This window comes from Arvicanthis niloticus, chromosome X (genome assembly GCF_011762505.2).
Source record: "Arvicanthis niloticus isolate mArvNil1 chromosome X, mArvNil1.pat.X, whole genome shotgun sequence".
Taxonomy (NCBI): domain Eukaryota; kingdom Metazoa; phylum Chordata; class Mammalia; order Rodentia; family Muridae; genus Arvicanthis; species Arvicanthis niloticus.
This window is the reverse complement of record NC_047679.1, coordinates 86,207,738-86,226,426: the sequence shown is the minus strand read 5'-3', so window position 1 is coordinate 86,226,426 and position 18,689 is coordinate 86,207,738. Positions and strand designations below refer to the sequence as shown.

At 44.6% G+C, this 18,689-nt stretch overlaps 1 protein-coding gene across 2 annotated transcripts; it reads right to left on the bottom strand.

The window, feature by feature from the left end:
• Positions 1-6,915: 6,915 nt before the first annotated feature.
• On the bottom strand, positions 6,916-17,478 carry Cldn2 (claudin 2). 2 transcript variants are annotated; one of them, XM_034484667.2, is made up of 2 exons: positions 17,312-17,478; positions 6,916-9,780 (listed from the first exon to the last, which is right to left on the bottom strand). In XM_034484667.2, exon 2 carries the CDS (start codon positions 9,596-9,598, stop codon positions 8,906-8,908), a length of 693 nt encoding a protein of 230 aa, XP_034340558.1. In that variant the 5' UTR covers positions 9,599-9,780; positions 17,312-17,478; the 3' UTR covers positions 6,916-8,905. The 2 variants fall into 2 exon arrangements, with proteins under 2 accessions (XP_034340558.1, XP_034340559.1); XM_034484668.2 differs by having other exon boundaries at positions 17,327-17,478.
• Between the last annotated feature and the right edge of the window lie 1,211 nt (positions 17,479-18,689).

Sequence of the window (18,689 nt, the reverse complement as noted above, 5' to 3'; positions counted from 1 at the left end):
TGGTATGAGACATTAGACTGTGAAAGACAAAGGGGAGCTGAGTGATCTTCACACAAACAACCTGAGTGGATACTGAGAAGTTCAAAATGTAACCAGGAGGCTGCTGAACAGACCAGATCTTGAGAGTAAGAACCAAACAGGAAAAAGTCACTAAGAACCTCTCTTCAGTCTTTTCAAGAGCGATGGTGGTTCATTGAGGCTGTAGAAAGAAGAGCTATTCACAAGCTAAGAACAGAGCAAGTCTGAAGGAAACAAGTTCTGGGCGTGGGTTAGGTCAGCACATACTTGGGTGAACAGATGGGTACCTGGATGATGAGCAGACCAGCGACCCTGCAACATTAGAGGTCAGGAGGGTTTGTTTGCCCATGACTGGTACTTGTACATTATCTGGCTTAACAATTTAGAGGCAGAGGCTGTGTTCTTAGTTCCCAGGGGTAGTCTTAAGATAGAACATGCTTAAGAATATAGTGTGAAGGAAAGCTACTTTCTGTGGCACTACATTAAGAGTGAAGAATAGCAGTCTTCTCAAGAATTCTTGAAGTGTAAGGTCAGGGTATAAGATCATGCTAAGGCAAGCATGATTTTCCCTAAAGACTGGCATGTTTCATGAGGACCACATTACTACACAATTTATATTGGGAATCATCCAAATGCTCGAATTCAAAAGTCAGCTTGGGCTGGAGAGATGGCTGCGTGATTAAACGAGCTTATAATGATTAAGTGCTCTTGTAGGTATGTGCTTCCCAGTAACCATACTGGGGGGAGTGTTGAACTTGTCTGGAATTCCAGCATCAGGGGGATCTGAACCCTCTTCTGGTCCCATGGGCACCCATTTTGACATATGCGCAGACACATGAATTTGAAATAAAATAGATCTTTTTAAAAGTCACTGTAAGGTTATAAGCTCAGCATTCAAGAGGCTGAGGCACAAAACTCCAGAGTCAAGGCCAGCCTTGGCTGCATAATGAGAACATGTTTCAAAAGTCAAAGCATGTGTTTGGATAATTAAAGTAAGTGTAAGAACTGACCTGAGAGTCTTGGGCATACAAAAGTTTGTTAACCAGTGAGACATGTTTACCAATTTGTTTTACTTATTGGTACTGAATATCGAAGCAGGGCTTTGTGCATGCTAAATACACATGACACTAGTGAACTATAACCCCCATCCAGTTTTGTAATGGAAAATAAAGTCTGAAGACCATCTTATTTTTTTTTAAGTTACTCAGCATCTTGGTGTGAATCACTGTAAACTCCCAACCCACTTTTTGATAATGTAGTACAAATAAATGCTTTGGTTGCTTTCTACATGCCAAACACATTCTATACATCTGTCCATCCTGTTCTGAAGGACATAGAAAATAACTTAAAGAATGAGAAAACGTGCCCAGTTCCCCAAGTCTGCTCATCCAAATGGACCCTGAAAACCTAAAAAGTTGGACAGTACAATATACAGAGAAAACTTTCCAGTGATAGAGAATAATATAATCACATGATGGTAGCAAAAATATAGGAACACACAGGTTAATCAGAAAGCTTAAAGTGAATATCCAACTTGAAGTACAGGGAACGGAATGAATCAAGAACTTGGCACTGCTTTAAGAGGCTCAGAATTAGAAACGTGGCTGTTGAAATCCCCTAAGTTCAGGAAGTTAGTCCCAGTCAGCTGTGCCCTTGGACTGGGTTCTTCTCTAGCAGCAGGACCTGGTGAATGATTAGTTTTCTTCCACAGTTACAGAAATGGGTAAAAGAGCTAGCTCGCTCTCACTTTCTTTCCCAGCTTATGTTGTTGATAGAATCGCATGAATAGAAATGTATCTGAGAACTTCAGGGAATTTAAACTCTAGAAAAGAACCTTGAAAAAGCTTTCACCTGGAAAAGACAACCGCCCATCTAAATTCAGATCCACTGTAGAACGTGCACTTTATTGGCCCCGTGACATAACTTAGTGGGTAAAGGCACTTGTTGCTCGTCCTAACTTGTTCAGTTCCCAGAATCCACATGGCAGAAGGGGAAAATCAACTCTCTTAAGTTGTCCTCTGACCTCCACACATACCCATGGCATGTGTATTCATGTAGCATGTGTGTGCTTGCCATTCTTTGACCTAAACACTTGGGAGATAAAGGCAGAAAGATCAGAAGTTCAAGGCTAGCTGCAGCCACAGCTATGTAACAACATAAGGACATTGAGACCAGCCTGGACTAGACCGTGTGTGTGTGTGTGTGTGTGTGTGTATGTGTGTGTGTGTGTGTGTGTGTTTGTGTGTGTGTATGATTTGTTATCTCCATGAAGCACAGACACTGACTGTCACCAGTATGTTTAGATATGAGTTAATGATGTCGAATTTGCTGTACGCCAAGACTGCACAGGGATTCTTCCTATTTTACAGACAAGAAAGTCAAGTGTAGAGAATTGACAAGACTTTCTCAAAATGTTAAGGAAAGCTTTTCCTTTCCTTCTGGTAGGAAAAAAATGCTAAAAGGCAGCCCACACTGATCAGAGTGGTCACAAATGACACACAATGTTTAACTGCCCTCATGATCGGAAATCGTTCGCTTGTGTAACGAATATCTCTCCAAACAACCTGGAAATTCATTTCCTCTTGACTGGGTTTTTCACTCGGGCTGTTCCTTGGCAGCTTTCCTGATATCAAAACAGTTGTTGGGATCCTATTCCTACACTCCGGGAGGTCTTGGACTTGCTGCCCCCTGCCTGGAGTGTTCTCTTTGGTTTTTTTGACCCCCCCCCCCCCAGACAATGCTGAGTTGGGCAAGTCTCAGGGAGTGGAAAAGTGACACTTGAGAACATACTAGTTTATTATTACACAGGGAAGAGTAAAATTAACCACATGAGATGTCCTGGAATTGCCAACGGGATGGTAGCATCCACTTGTTTACCCTGTCTGCCTTTTTCTTATTTCTCTGCTGTCCTCATCTCTGAAGCTGCTGAATCATCTACTTGAAGGATATGTGTGCATTATTCCAAACAAAAGCTCCTGCTCCCCAGTGGTTCTCAATTACTGCTGTAGTTTTGTTATTTTTTGAAAATTGGATTCTTCTGGTTCCATTCAGGACTAAATGGAAAAACTAGCACAGTTTCTGTTGTCGGTGGCGGATCTGGGGCTGAATATGTTTCTCTTCCCAGAAAATGTACTTGATGTTTAAGTCAAAGTCTTCAATGCCTTTAACCCAAGGGATCAGGAAATTCCCAGTGTCATCAGATAGTCCTTTGTGGGAGCTGTTACTCCCTTCTCTCACGCCCCACTGGGTAATTCCCAGAGTAAACTCAGGCAAAGAAACTACAAGGAGCATTTTTTTTTCTTTTAGAGCACAGCCCTTTGCCTCTGGCATCTCTTACTGAACTTTTTTCAAATACTTCAGAGTGATAAATGTGTAAAGATGTGCCTGACACACCAGTCATTTGCCATTTAGTGAGCCATCTATGCTGGTAAAAGTAGACAAGTATTCTCAGGGTTAGCTCTCTACAAGATCATGAGTGTTTACAAAGTTCTTCAAAGACCTCCTGAGGTGGTAAGGGCGTCATTCTAAAGAGACAGGACTTCAGGGATGACAAGAAAGCAACTCCTCACAAGGGCCAAGATGCACCTATGTATGGTGTTTCCTGCTTTGGTGCTGCTTTTCTTCTAGAGCATGGACTCTTGGGACAGAAAACTCTTGAGTGAGAGTTACGGTTCCCAGAAGCGTGGTCAGCTTCGGTTAGGAGAGGGCGTGGTCAGATCATAGTCTCTGTAGCATGATACCTGATAACCACCTGCTAATCTTTTATCAGTTATCACACCACAACATTCAATGATCAACCACATAGGGAAGAAGAGAGAGATAACCTGCTGGGACTTCCTGTTTGAAGTTTTTTTTTTCCTTCTTGAGATAACAGTATTCCTCATCAAAGCCATGGAGCCGCTTGGCCAGGGAGCCCAGGCTGAAAGAAGGCCAAGCTGGGGAGGAAGATACACACTTCACAGTCTGTAGCCTCTGTGGCCCAGAGCTGGAAGCTGCAGGCATGAAGGGAGCTTGTGCTCACTGGCCGGAGAAGGAGCAGCTAAGCCTCACTGTGAAGCCTCCCTTGCCTTCTTAGAACATTGAGCTCCTGTAGCACTCACTCCTCCTCACACAGTTCTGTTTATACTCTAGTCCAGAGCCAAAAGGTCCCGGGATACCTGGATTGGCTCTGTTTCTTCTGCCCCAGCAATGTTTGAAGAACTACCTAAAGGAAGGAGATAAGGGAGGGAAGGCTGTGCTCACTCTAGGGTCACTCCCTCTTTTGGAGCCCAGCAGAGGTCTGGTGAGAACAACTCTGAAGGATAATGGCTTACCTATGCAGTCAAGCCCTGTTTCCTCCCAGCCAAGGTTCATCATCCCATTGTCAAGCTCCTGGAGAACTTCAGCTGTAAGAAATAGGGTTGTTCTTTCCACCCTCCTCCTCTATCCTTCCCAAGCTCAAATAGTGTTGGGTCCTTATTTCAAATGGGTTGGCATTTAAGGGGATTTACATCAATATTGCCCCAAACACCTTTAGGTAACCCCTCCATCTCTTGAGCAGCAGTCTATGTTCTGCTTTGTGCTGTCAACTTCCTCCGGCACAGACTTTACATTGTTCAGTCCGGTCAGCCTCGCAGCCCTTTCTTGGCACATCTTACATTGAGTTCAAGCAGTGTGGTTTGGCCTGGTCGACTGGCTGGCTCAAAAGGCTGGTCAGTTGAGGAGCTGTTTGACTGGATAAAGGGCTCAGAAAGTTGAGGTTTGCCTTTCCACTGAGAAGGCAGTTTCAGTCTCCCCACCTCCATTAATGATCACATAATAATGGGTCACTAGGGACCCACAACGGGAAGACATGAGTCACACTGGTATCACAGGAAAGAAAGAGGCTAGAAACATCTCTCTTTGCTCAAGGGTCAGAGCCATGAGGCGGGGGCATTAACACAATGGCCTTTACTATGCCCTCAGTCTATGCTTAATCTAAATTACTTTATGATGGAAAGGCAATGAGGGAGTTGGAAACTGTTCAGTTTGGACCAGGACTCGGGAAATTTCTAGGAAACCGTTCAGAGCAATGCTTTCCTTGCTCAGTCAATCAAAGGGACCCCCCCCCTGGCTTTTTATCAGTTATGCTGTGATTTTTCTAGCCAAGGGATCCAATTTTTAATTCCTTCCACTGAAACTTTCTAGATTAGGAAAGCCTGCAGGAACCACCAGGACAGCCTCAGCCTAAAACAAAAGGCAGCCATGAGACCCACTTCTTTCATAAGCTCTTCTATTCTGTGGCACACGGGGGGGTGGGGGTGGGGGATTGTCAAATTGGAAGAGCCACAAACTATCACATACCTTCTCAAATTTGAATCGCAGGGCCATGTTACCATGGTTTCCAAGTTTACAACCCGGATTCTGACAGACCTTAGAGATTATTATCCACTTCTTTAGTCCTCCATTTCATCTCCTGTGAAAAACCAACTTGGCTGACAGATTGTGGGCAATCAGAGCCATTCTCAGGAGTTATCAAAGGAGTTTTTCAGCCTCCGTTTGTCCCCAGACAGGCACTAGAGAATCTGGTACCAGATAAGAAATGACTTCTTACTATGCAGTGGGCCCTTTTCCTCCCCTGCCCTTCCCTTTAAATGGACTTAGATACTGTTTTCAATCTTGTGCACCAAAGAAGATCCACTTCAGAAGTACAAGGCCAGAGTTTGTAATAACCAGCTTCTATGTGCTGCTGTCCTCTAAGTTCAAGGGCTGGTTAAGTTGAATCTCATTGGGCCCCACTATTGTTTGTTTTGTTTTAATACCCTTATTACTAGGCTTTGTTATTTCCTTATGAAGTCCAATTGTTGGTGTGTTGTCTCAATCCTCCAGAGTTAGAAGACTTAGAACTGAGGTGTTGGATCTTAGATGACAACCTGGCATCCCCCTAGTCAGACAGCTAGCACGAGAGGACTGAGCAGTAGTCATGCTCAATGAATCTCCACTTTCTCAGATCACCTCCTTGGGTGACCGGGGGAGCCATATGTCCCATTGTTACATTTCTGGCCCTAAGTAAATTTTTTTAGACTGCCTGGAAACTTTTGGAATGCTGTTCTTACTGACTGTAAATACAGCAGGATCCTAGTTTCATAGTCAAGAGACTAGGGCATTAACTCCCACTATGTAACCCTGGGAAAACCTTTACATGTGTGAATCTTAGTTTTCCTATATGCCAAATATAGGATCAGATGGGAGATGAACATCCGATCAGGTACAGCTTTCTCAGATTAGTGGGTTGGAGAATGAAAGGAATAATCACATAGCCATTTAATAACATCAGTGACATGATTTTCTTTCTTTCTTTCTTTCTTTTTTTTTTTTTTTTTTTTTTTTTTTTGAGACAGGGTTTCTCTGTAGCCCTGGCTGTCCTGGAACTCACTCTGTAGACCAGGCTGGCTTCGAACTCAGAAATCCACCTGCCTCTGCCTCCCAAGTGCTGGGACTAAAGGCATGCGCCACCACCACCCAGCTCGACATGATTTTCAAATAAAATTATTTCTCTAAAAAAGAATGAGCCCTGGGCAAGGGGAAGAACTTCATTTCTTCCATGTTTGTTGGTGCATGCCCCAGGTGCAGCACACCAGAGTCAGAGGCAGGCAGGTCTCTGTGAGTTCTAAGCCAAGGTGAGGCCAGGACAGCCAGGGCTCTGTTACACAGAAAAACCCTGTTCTGCAAAAAGCAAAACAGCAACAACAAAACAAAAACAAAACCCCTTCATGTCTTTTGTGAGTGGTGTTGTAATGTATCCTGATTGTATTCACAAAACCTGGATTTTTCTATGTGCCCTTGTGCACAGGTTCCCAGTGCCTGTCTGAACCCAATTCCTTCCTTTCTATCACATGTGCCCTGTCTTAGTTGTCTTTTAATCAATACAATAATGACTCAATCAACATCCATTTATTGATCACCTTTTGTGTGCCCAGCACTGTTACAGTCTTGGGTATACATGTAGAAGATCTAAGATATAGCAATTGCCCTCCAAGTACTTACAATGAACTTTTGAGATGACACAGACAGACAAGCAGTCAGATTGATATACACACACACGTAAATGCACATACAAGAACTATAAACTATCAATCAAAATTATGAATGATAAGGATTAAGCAATTTATATATTGGGAGTTGGAGGAGGGAAAGGAAAGAACAGGAAGGAGTGGTCAGAGAAAGCTCAATGAAGGGGAGGGTGCTGAGCAAGTTCTCCAAGCATGGGGAAAACTTAGTTAAAAGGAAATGGCTTCCAGGTCAGCATAATAGCTTGAACACAAGCAATATGGTGGAAATAGAAAAGGCATGTTAAACCTCACATATGGGTTTCTCTTGCTGGTGCTGAAGTTTTGATGGGGTGTGCTGGGAATCTTCTGAAGCTGGTGATATTAAACAGGGGGTAATGTCTCTGGTTTATGACCCCCATCTACCACAGAGGAAATGGAGCATTTTAAGACCATGGAGGTGAAACTGTTGGACTGAGAACCAGTCTCCCTTTCTCCCCCGCAAGCACAATCCCAGGCAGAAGCTCACCAATCACTCAGGTCATGAACACAACACCTTGGTCACAGATGTTCCACACTGGAGGCTTTGTGTACCTGTGAGAATATCTTCTGATGGACAATGACTCAAGTATTAAAAGTGACAAAGGACCTCTCTGGTGTTGTGGTCTTCAGAGGCTCTGTAGTGCTGAGTATAGGCCCTGATGGGTTGTTTGTCCATTAAGTCTAAAGTATCTGGTAGGGCTGCCTCTCTGAAACAGTAGAAGCACACACAACATCTACCATGCATTTCTGCCCAGTTCTTTGATACTAAAATCCTTATTCTTTCTTGGCCAGGGCTAAAGAGTAGTATCTTTTTTAGCCCTCTGTTGGCTCCCATGTCAAAGGACAGCTCTAGAAAAACTGGTTTATTGTCCCTAAGGAAACCCTTGTCTAGGGCTCCAAGTCTTGGGGTTTAGCAGGAAGCTGGATCAGACTCCCCAGTGGGAGGCAGAACTTTCAGTGGTAGTTGTTCACTTCAGTTTCTGGGCAATTCCTCCGTGGAGTCAGAAGGCTGCAGCCTTGTGCTTTCCATTCATTTTTTGTGCTTTCCTGTAGCAGTGCTTCCTTCCCTGACCCCCACAAATGTACAGGAATTACGGGAGGTGCCATGAAAAGTGATTCTGGTGGGTTTTGTTGTTTGTTTTGTTTCTTTAGATCCCAGGTTGCCTCCCATCCGGTACTCAGCTGCTTTCTGCTGGATGCCATGAGATAGCTTTCCTTCAGCTTCTTCACAAACCAGTCTGGACATACTGCATTCATAGCAAAACTGGAAGAGAGGCTTCAGGGCCCATTACTGACCAATCCATTTCTTTGGCTGGAGATTTGAGAAGGGAGCTAGGAACATTCTCACGGGAGCCACCTCTCTTTCTTTTCTCTGTCCCCTAGTAATTGAGTTAAGAGCCAACCTCAGCCAGAGGGAGACGGTATTGTGATTACAGATGGTTATTAGTCAATAAGATATGATTGGTTGGGGGACAGATCTCCAAGTAAACCAAAGGGCAGAAGAGAGTCTCTGGGTGTAGCCCAAAGTGGCAGGGATGAGATTGGACTTTTGGGTTGAGCATTCAAGGCACAGGTGGTGCCTTAGTGAGGCCAAGTGAGGGAAATAGAAAAGCTAGCCTGGTAAGTGTCCTTGGCAATTCCATCTGCATGCTGGCATCCCTGTTCTCATCTCTGCCTTCACTTCATCCAATGGCCAAAGTCATTCTACCCTCAGCAGCACCTTACATATGATTCAGTGGCAATGTCCTTTGCCTGTGACCCTGGGGGCATTGTCCACTACTGTTTTGTATAGTCCCAGCCACCACCCCACCCCACCCCCAGCTCTGGCCCCTGGTTCTTCACACATACCCAGTCAGGCTGTATGAGTTGAACTCACTCTTGGCTTTGGGCTGTTGAGCAGATCTTGGTGAGCTCCTAGTGGCAAGAGGCTGGGCCTGGTAGCCATCGTAGTAGTTGGTACGATTTCCCTGGGGTGAACAGGAAAAGCAGAGGATGACTCCAGCTACCAAGGAAAACAGGGCTGAAATAATGCCCAAGTACAGAGCCTCTCCAATCTCAAATTTCATGCTGTCAGGAACCAGCGGTGAGTAGAAGTCCCGAAGGATGCCATGAAGATTCCAAGCAACTGGGATAAAACCCAGGATGCCACCAAGGATAAAAAAGACTCCACCCACTACAGCCACTCTGTCCTTAGCTCGAGATTCCTGGCAGAACACGGTGCATCTCATGCCCACCACAGAGATAATGCAGGCCAGCGAGGACATTGCACTAGACGTCACCATCATGGCCTGGGCAGCCTGGATGTCAGCAGGAAGTCCTAAAAGGGTACTGTAGATATCACACTGGGTGATGCCTGTGCTGTGTGTCGCACACTCCATCCAGAGGCCCTTGGAAAAGCCAACCGCCGTCACAATGCTGGCACCAACATAGGAACTTGTTCGCCAGTTGGGAAGCAGCATGGCAATTGATGTGCCTAATAGCCCCAAAAGGCCTAGGATGTAGCCCACCAGTTGGACGCCAAGGGAGGCCATGGCAGACCTCTCAGTAGAAGTATCTTCAGAGCCTGTTTGCTTGTCTTTTGGCTGCTGCTCTTGCTTCTTGGATCCCGGCCTCTAATCCCTCATTTCACAGTGTCTCTGGCAAGCTGACTTCTTTCCTCCTTACAAGTATCTGTGGGTGGCCACAAGCAGGCTCAAGAAGGCATCTAGAAAACCTTAAAAAAATCCATAAACCAGATTAAATATTGACCAGAAGCTTATGAGAAACCAGAAAACGCTGGATGCCTTTTGACCTTTGTTATCTTTAAAAATAACACATGAGAAAGAAAAAAAAAAAAAACTTTGGAAGTAGAGCCAAAATGTCATCACCTCCTGCGTAGGCACATGCTTTAGGCTGGCAGTCAGACAAAGGCAGAGGCCAGACAGGTGGCTGCTTTCCGAGAAGGCAGTGATGGCAATACCAGTTGTGGTGTGCTAACTCCACTGCTAGTCTCCAAGGCCTGCTATTTAACATATTGCCAAGCAACCACACCTCGGGGCCCCTCAGTTGCAGACTGAGGCCAAACTCCAGGAGACTGGATCATGTGGAACAAGTTTTAGAATGTGGCCTTGGACTCCAGTTTGTTAGAGGCTACTTGAATCTCCAAAGGGACTAAAGAGTAGTGGCTTAGCCCTGAATCAGTTCATGCCTATGGCAATAATGTGCTTCCCAGGCAGACTGGAGTAAATAACAAAGCTTTCTGCCCATTCTCAGAAAGACTCTTTCTAGTCTTGGCCAGATCCCTCCCTACAAGGTAGGACAAGGACCCCTAAAAGTATAACATACCAGGTATTTCCTGTCTCCACTCCTAACAGATAATCCCATGACCAGCCTCTCAAATGACATGTGAAGACTAGAGAAAAGTTGTTCCAGGTCCTAAGAGTCCTCAAGGCTTGTTAGAGAAGGTAGAAAAGGTGAAAAGAAGGGAAGCTGCTCCAGAATTAGAGGGCTTCACAAGAGGTAGGCAGGCATCCAGTGACAGATTGGATTTTGCACTATTCAGAGATTTTTTTTTCCCTTCCCGAGGCTCAAGACACAAAGGTCAACGTTATACACATCCCCCACCTTCTGCAAGACTATTCAGCCCACTAATTTTTAACCCAATACAACACTGCTGCTCTATCTTCATTCCCTCAAAATTTCTTTTGGCAGCTGGGGGGGGGGGGGGGGGCTTAGTGGTTCAGAACACTTGTTGTTCTTCCAGAGGACCCAGGTTCATTTCCTAGCACCTACATGGGGACTCACAACTGTCAGTAATTCCAGTTCTAGGGGGAATCTGATTCCCTCTTATGGCCTCTGAGGATATCTGGCACATACAGGCAAAACACTCACACTCATAAAATCAAACAAATGTTTTAAAATTTCCCTTTCCCGTTGCTCAGGGGTCCACTCTTCTTCTCTGAACAAGCATGACTACCCTGTTACCTAATCTGTTTCCTATCCAAATCTGAATTTTCAGTAGGAACCCTCTTAACAGCACAGGGTCAAAGGGACCTTTAAAAAACATCTGTGAGGAGGAGTTTGAGATTTAGCAGGGGTTGGGGGGAGCATGGGAAATCTCATGGTAACCTCGAGTTTGACATATTCAAGAGAATACAGCACATCTCCCTCTTTATCTCCTGATCAGTTCTTGCCTAGGTTCCATGTGGCCACCAAATGAGAGCCTTCTCCATCTGGACCAGTATCCCTGGGGTATCCTTGACATCCTGCACCTGTTTCTCCTTGCATCTCCTAACTAGAAGTCCCACTAGTTCTTTCTCCTGAACTTGCTTGAAATGTCTTACTCATGTTTCTCATTTCACCACTACTTTCTAACGCAGGGTTTCATCATTCTTCCTTCCTTGCCTAGGGAAATAATAGTTCGTTAACTGCTCTTACTTCCAGTCTTGCCTCTTCCAATCCAGTCTTCATTGCAGTCTCCATAGTGTTGCCATGATGATCTTTCAACACATTAATCTGATGAAGTCGTTATTTGAATGTGCGTCTACATGTGGGGGTGTGGACACACACACACACACACACAAATGTTCAGCCGTGTGGGAGGGGGCACTTGGTGCATGAGCCTGTGGAGACCAGACTTTAAGGTATCTTCCTTGATCTTTCTCCATTTTATGTTTTGAACTTTTATTTTATGCATGCATCTGTGCCTATGCGTGTGTGCATGTGGAGGTCAGAGAAGAACTTGTAGGGAGTCGATCCTCTCCTGAGTTCTGGTGACCAAAGTTAGGTGGTTAGACTTGGCAGCAAGCGCCTTTACTCACTGAGGTACATTATTCCCCTCCGCCTTTGTATTTTGAAATGGTCTCTCACTAAACCTGGAACTTGTTTTGGCTAACAAGTGAAGCCCTATGATCGCCACCTTCTCTCCCACCCTGAGTGCACATACTTCCACACCCACATTTCTCATTCTACATTGTTCTTGCCGATCTGAACTCCGGGCTTCATGCCTTCACATCAAGTCGCTCGCTCCTCTAGGACATTCCAATGGCAAAGGATAAAGTCCAAACTTGTTTGTACTCCAGGACCTCTCAGGGTTCACCTCTTGCCATTCACCTGCTCATACTTCATACTCTGGCTGCACTAAATTACTCTCAGCTCTTCAATCGTGTCATGTGGTGTTTAACTTGTGGTACACTCTGAGCACAGGCTGTACCGTAAGAAATGTCTTCACTTCCTTGGATATCCCTCATTCTCATCATGGTCCAGTGCCCCTATTAATTTTTTTCTAAGGATTTATTTATTCATTTATTTTTACTTTTATGTGTGTAAATGCCTTGCCTGTGGGGACGCCTGTGTGCCCATATGTGCAGGGCCCTTAAGTATTAAAAGGAGACCATTGGATTTCCTGATACTCAAGTTATAGATGGTTGTTAGCCACCATGTTGGTGTGGAGATTTGAACCTGGGTCCTCAGGAAGAGCTCAGTGCTGTTAACTACTGAGCAATTGCTCCAGGACACTCTTCTATATTCTTATAGAACCTTATATTCATTTACTTCCATTATCATTGCACCATCAACAATAATAGCAACATACATACTAACATTTTCTTCTTCTTTGTTGTTTTCTCTTTCGTTTTGTTTAGAGACAGATTTCACTCAGTAGGCCAGGCCTGGCTGGAACTCACTGTGTAGCCCAAACTAGCCTCAAACTTATGATCATCTTGCCTCAGCCATCTAAGTGCTAGGAATACAGGCATGTACCACTATACCAGGCTACATAGAGTTTCTTATGTAACTCTTATAAGCACTTTATATGTGTTAATACATGTAATTATCAACTATTTCATGGCAGATATACTAATAAACTCTACTATATAACAGATGAGAGAACTAAGGTCATGATGTACTTTGTTACATTGTAATTTCCTATTTAAACTCATATTTTCTCTGCTGGTACATGGGCTACTTCAAGGCAACATTAGTATCTTATTTATGTTTATATCTCATGTATCTTATACAATACCCTACCCTCAAATAACTGCTCAAACTATCTTTTGTTTCAAAACAATTGCAGACAGGGTCTTTTTATATAGGTCTGGCTGATCTGGTACTGGCAATGTAATCCAGGTTGCCCTTGAATTCCTACTGCATTCTCCCAAATGGTGGGATTATATAGAAACACACATCAACTCATCCAGCTTCAAATACATCTTAATGAAATTAAAAAAGCAGTTAAAAGGGTTGAAGGGCCCCATGAGATTATAAGAAGTCAGTAAACATTGCACAGTAAGGGTGACCAAAACATTACCCGCATACAGAATGAAGGGTATCAGAAGAAGAGGGACTAACTAGAGGAGGAGTAGATGGTGAACCACACAGTTGCTCCCCTCCTTCCTTCCCTCCCTTTCTCCCTCCCTCCTCCTCCCTCTCCATTTGTTGAATATCTTGCCTATTCAGTTAGTGAAAAACATGCTAAATTTGTGTTGTGCTTCCACACCATAAGACACGGTTGATAGCACTGTTCGTTGGCACTGCTATGACATGGTATGCAAAGCAATGCAGAACAGGTGCCAGGGCACATTTAGCAAACCGTGCCATTATCAGCTGTGACAAGGGTCAAGTCCTATTCTGGCACCGATTTTCTTCTGCTTTTTCTTCTGCTAGTCTGGTCACATCTGTGCCTATCCAAGTCTCAAAAGTACATCTCAGCAAGGCCTTCAGTCCTGCTTGGCAATAATCTTGCTCCTGATGGTAAGCAACCTTCTGTCAAATCCTTCGAGTGTTACCCACACTTTTTGAAGCTCTCCTCCCCCCATACATCCTTATTATTCACCCATTACGGTCCATCTTGACCCTTCTGATTTCAGCCAACATCCTTAACCTGCTTGGTATCAATAGCATTACTTGCCCTTTGTACACACTGCTCTGTTTGCTACAGCCCTGCATCTGCCGTCCACTGAGAACGCTCTCCCCATAGTTAATCATTTTCTTATTCTAACATCTAAGATTCATATAGCTGCCACTTGACCTTGCCCCTCCCTTCAGAAAAACCGACTTCTCCGTTGTTTTCTGTGGTGCCACTGCCAATGTTGCCATTCCTCTTTCCTTTTAGGGACCTCCCTTGAAAATGTACTCGTGGCTGGCTTGCTCCTCACTGTGTAGCCTAAGATGGCTTCAAACTCCTAGCAATCTTCTTGCCTTAACTTGACAATGGCTGTCAAATCCATACCTCTCTCATGTCAAATCCACACCAAAAGAACTCAAGGTTTGCCATAGTCGACTGCATTCTCAATGACTACCCAAGAATGTATTAAGATATTAATGGCACCTCAAACTCAACACATACCAAGCAGAAGTCTCTTGCCCTCTTTTTTTCCCCCACCCTCAAACGACTCTTCATACAATATACGATAGATAGCTCAGGAGTAGAATCAGCCACTCAGGAACTCAAGTCAGCATGCCTTGATTCTTCAGCCTTTCTGTTTTCTATATCTTTTCTTCTTTTTGAGATAAGGTCGTGTTTTATGGCCTAGGGCTGATCTTGAACCTGTGCCAACCTTTCCACTTCAGCTTCTGAATGCTGGGATTATAGGGACAAGCCACTGCATTTTCTCATTTTCTCATTCTTATTTCCTCTCATTTTTGTGACTTATATTCTTAATGAGATTTTGCCAGATATATTCAAATTAAAACACAAATTTATCTTTCTATCCATCTCTATTGCCGACCCTTTTAGACAACACAGTCAACATTACTTGTCCATTGGAAATCACATAGGCCTCTCATATTGGTCTCTCTAACTTCACTTCAGCCCTGTCCTGGCGACTAACCATTAAGATAGTCAGGAAGGACCTTTCTAAGGTATAAATCCAATCATAACGGTCATGCTACACCTTGCCATACTTAAGACTTTAGGAACATTTGATTATTTTGATGTGTAATTCAGTCTCCTAGGAAACCAGGGAAAGCTCTGTTGTCTGACCTCATACTTCTGAGTTTCATCTCTAACCATTAACCTCCCATTTCATGCCTTATGCCTTTTAGACCCACCCCATACTCATGCATACCAACTCAGCTGTATCTTTACATCTGCCTTGGCAGCCACCATTTACCTGGAGATTTGTTGCTCATCCTTTAGTGTTATAATCATCTATTTTTGAGAACCGTTCTTGGACCCTCCTCCACTCCTTGCCCTGGGCAATTTAAATACACTCAGAAAAGTGGAGCACTCCCTTGAAGGTTTTGTTAGCAAAGAGCTCCTGACTCTCAGAGAAGCAGCTTTGGGCCTCTGCTTTCTTGGGATGGCAACAGATAGAAGCTTGAGCCAGGCATGCTGGCACACAAACCTGGAATCCCAGCACTCAGGAGGTAGACACAGATGTGTGGTGAGTTAGACGCCAGCTTGGGCTACACGTGGGAGTTCCAGGGAGTATTAGCTACATAGCAAGACTCTTGTCTCAAAAACAAGCAAACAAAAACAAAACAGTAATTCTCAGTTTTCCAAGGGAATCAAAGGTGCTCCAGGAGGAAATCCTATCCAGAGAGCCAGGCCTGACTTTGTAGTCATGAGAGGAAAGTATCTGGAGTCCAGTCAAAAAACCACCCTCACTGAAGCCTGGAATTGTCAGAAAGTGTGTTGCCATAGCTCAGCAGGAGGAAGGGACACTATCAGAGTTTATTCAAATGGAAGAAGTGGCTCCTTGGGAGTTAATTCTCCCTTAGGGTCAGGAAGACAGGGTTGAGAAGCTAGCCAGTGACTGGCTGGTGAGGTGAGCCAACCCAGGATTGATTCATCTTTGGGGAACAGTAGCAGTAAGGCCAGACACTGAAGCTAAAGGGTCCTGGCTGAGTGTCAAAAGCTCTACTTTCTTGTCTCAGTCATGCCTAGAACCTGTTAAAGAAATCCCCTCAGTTCCTCATCCCTGACTTTGCTCATCAACAAGGTTTTCTTCATCTGGAATCAGGTAGTGGAGACAGGAGATCATTTTAACAAATACAGAAGACCAGTGAGGTGCTATTTGAAGCAGAGGGGGCTTATAAAGAAACCTTTCTTTCAGGGGTTCTCCTAAAAGCCACATACAGAGACTTTGGGGGTACAGAGACTCTAGGACTTGATTGCTGAATTTGTTTCCTGGGAGCAAAGCCAACATCCTCCATGGGTAAAAACTGGCCAAGAAAGTTTCCCTCAGGACCCTTACCTAATCTTCCTTAGGGGAGGGATTGGAACTGCAGGAGAGGATTAAGAGGAAAGACTGACAGCAGCTCCTGACTTAACTCCTTCTCACCAGAGCAGTTGCTCTGATAGTCTCCCATCTATGGTGCCTGTTGTCATCTCTTAAAACCATGGATGTGACAGGACCATTAAGAATCTCCAGCTCAAGGAAAGACATGATATAGTCTTCTGTTATGAATGGAAGCCATTAGCCTGTTTGCGGGCCATCCTCATTTCTCAGTCCCTTGCTTTTAGAGCCCCCCCACCACCACCCGCAATGAAATCTGAGATAGCTGCTCTCCACCCCTGTAGTATGATACTCCCTCAAGCCAAAGGCTCGAGTAGGTAGCAAAGCCATCTCTTCACAATCCACCTTTCTGCACCAGTTGATAGAGGACAGCTAGGGAACTTGCACCTAGAGCGAGAGATTTTATAATTGTCTTTTAAAAGAAGCTTATTTTTTGTCATGATCACCAAAGTAAAAACAAGCATACTTTAAAGCACTGGGAAACACAGAAAGGAAAGATTTAGGGGGTGGGGAGGAAGCGCCATTGTCCCCCTACCAATAAGTGCTGTGGATATTTTCGTTCTGACTCCATTTTTAAGAACTCTTGAAAAGAACAGTGTCTAAAGCAGGGCATTTGTGGAGAGCGATTGAGGGGCTCAAAAGGAGAGTCACAGGGGAACTCACCCTCCACTGCCCCCTGAACTCTCAGGCCCAGAAGTGTATTGGAGCTTCCTGACCTGCTTAGCCCCCTGTGGTCCAGCAAAAGGGAAAAAGCTCTAGCTCCTTTCCCCCTGTATCCTCCCTGGTTCCTTCGTTTCAAATGATCTGATCTGAAGAACCGATCTTCTGGCCCGTAAGACTGAAAATCTTGTCACAAGTTGACGAAAACACGTAGCTGTAGCGCCATGTGCCGGCTTCCATAATCTCCCCTCGACAGCCCAAGGTAGCCCACCCTGACTCCATCATGGGCTCCAATAGCAGCAGCTAGGTTTAAAAACTACCCGCCTAAGTGAGCCTGAAGGGTAGCAAGTGCAGCGGGATACTTACAGAGCAGATACTCACAGGCTGATCTTTCGAAGAGCTCTGGAAGAGATGCTCCCGGGACAGAGGACTAGGTCCAGAGAAAGGCGAACTGGGTCCAAGGGGCCACAGGTTGTGGTGATAAGGGATTTCTAATTATTAGCCACAGCTTTGTAAAATCCACCTGTAAATCTGAGCCTTCTTACAGATGGGAATTAAACCCCTGGAGGCTGGAAAAGATTGAGGTACTCTTTAAAAAAAAAAAAAAAAGGTTTGGTGGGTTTTATATTTACCCTGTCAAAAACTCCAGCTGGGCTTTTGTGTGGTGAACCTCTGTGAGTCCAGGAGAAATCTTGTGGGGAGGGGGATTTGGGCCAAGGAGGAATTTAGAACATTCCTGCTTTCGGGGGAGGGGAGAGAAGGGTGTTCTGTTATGCCCATTAGGTGTTCCTGGCGCACAGCCCCAAGGCTCAGCAGGAAAGAAGCCTTCATAAACACAGCCTGAGTGAACCAGGGCCCAAGTAGCCTGGCACTGCAGTTCTTTGCTTCCAGGTCTCTAGGAACCCTTTAACTCACTGTGGTTCTTTGGTTAAGGCCAGAGCCCTACTCTACCTCGAAGACCAACTTTCCAAGGGAAAACATGTGTACCTTAGGTTATCAAAATTTTTAAGATGAAAACCTGGGCTCTGGTAGGCCCACCAAACTAGTATACAAATTAAAGACACAACTTATAGCAAAAAAAACATCGAAAAAAGTATTTATTCAGTGTGGCCACTTTGGGAAGAAGAAGGGTTCAGGGTTCCTGCAAGTCTATCTTCAGGATGTTGACAGGAGGATTAGGCTTCAGTAGAAGGTATGCATGATTGAGCAAGCCTGGTTAAGGTGCAGTCCTGTCCATCCTTGGCTGTCTGTTGTTTCTAGCTCTTCTCTGTCCTGCTAGGTGGTCTGACAGCTCACAAGGAGTCTCTTCCTGGGAAGCAAGTTCCCCCTTTGCCTGTCAAAGGCTCCAGCCTTCTCTTACCAGGCTTAACTTTCCCTTCTCCCAGCATGGGATCCCTGGGGAAATCTTAATGCTTTCTGGTTGATCATATCAAAAGTCTGATAGCCAAAGAGAGAGACAGAAGTATCTTTCCTTAAAATATACTTCTTCTGGCCTAGGGAATGCAGCTCTGCTGGTAGAGAGCTTTGTTTGAGTCCCATTGCCTATAAAACTGGGCAAGGTATCTCATGCCTATAACCCCAGCACATGGCAAGTGAAAGCCAGGGATACAGAAGTTCAACGTAAGTTTGAGACCAGTTGAAATAAATGAAATCTGGTCTCAAAGATAAAATAAAATAAAATAAAATAAAATAAAATAAAATAAAATAAAATGGGATATGAGTGCAGTCTCCCTCCCTTCCTTCC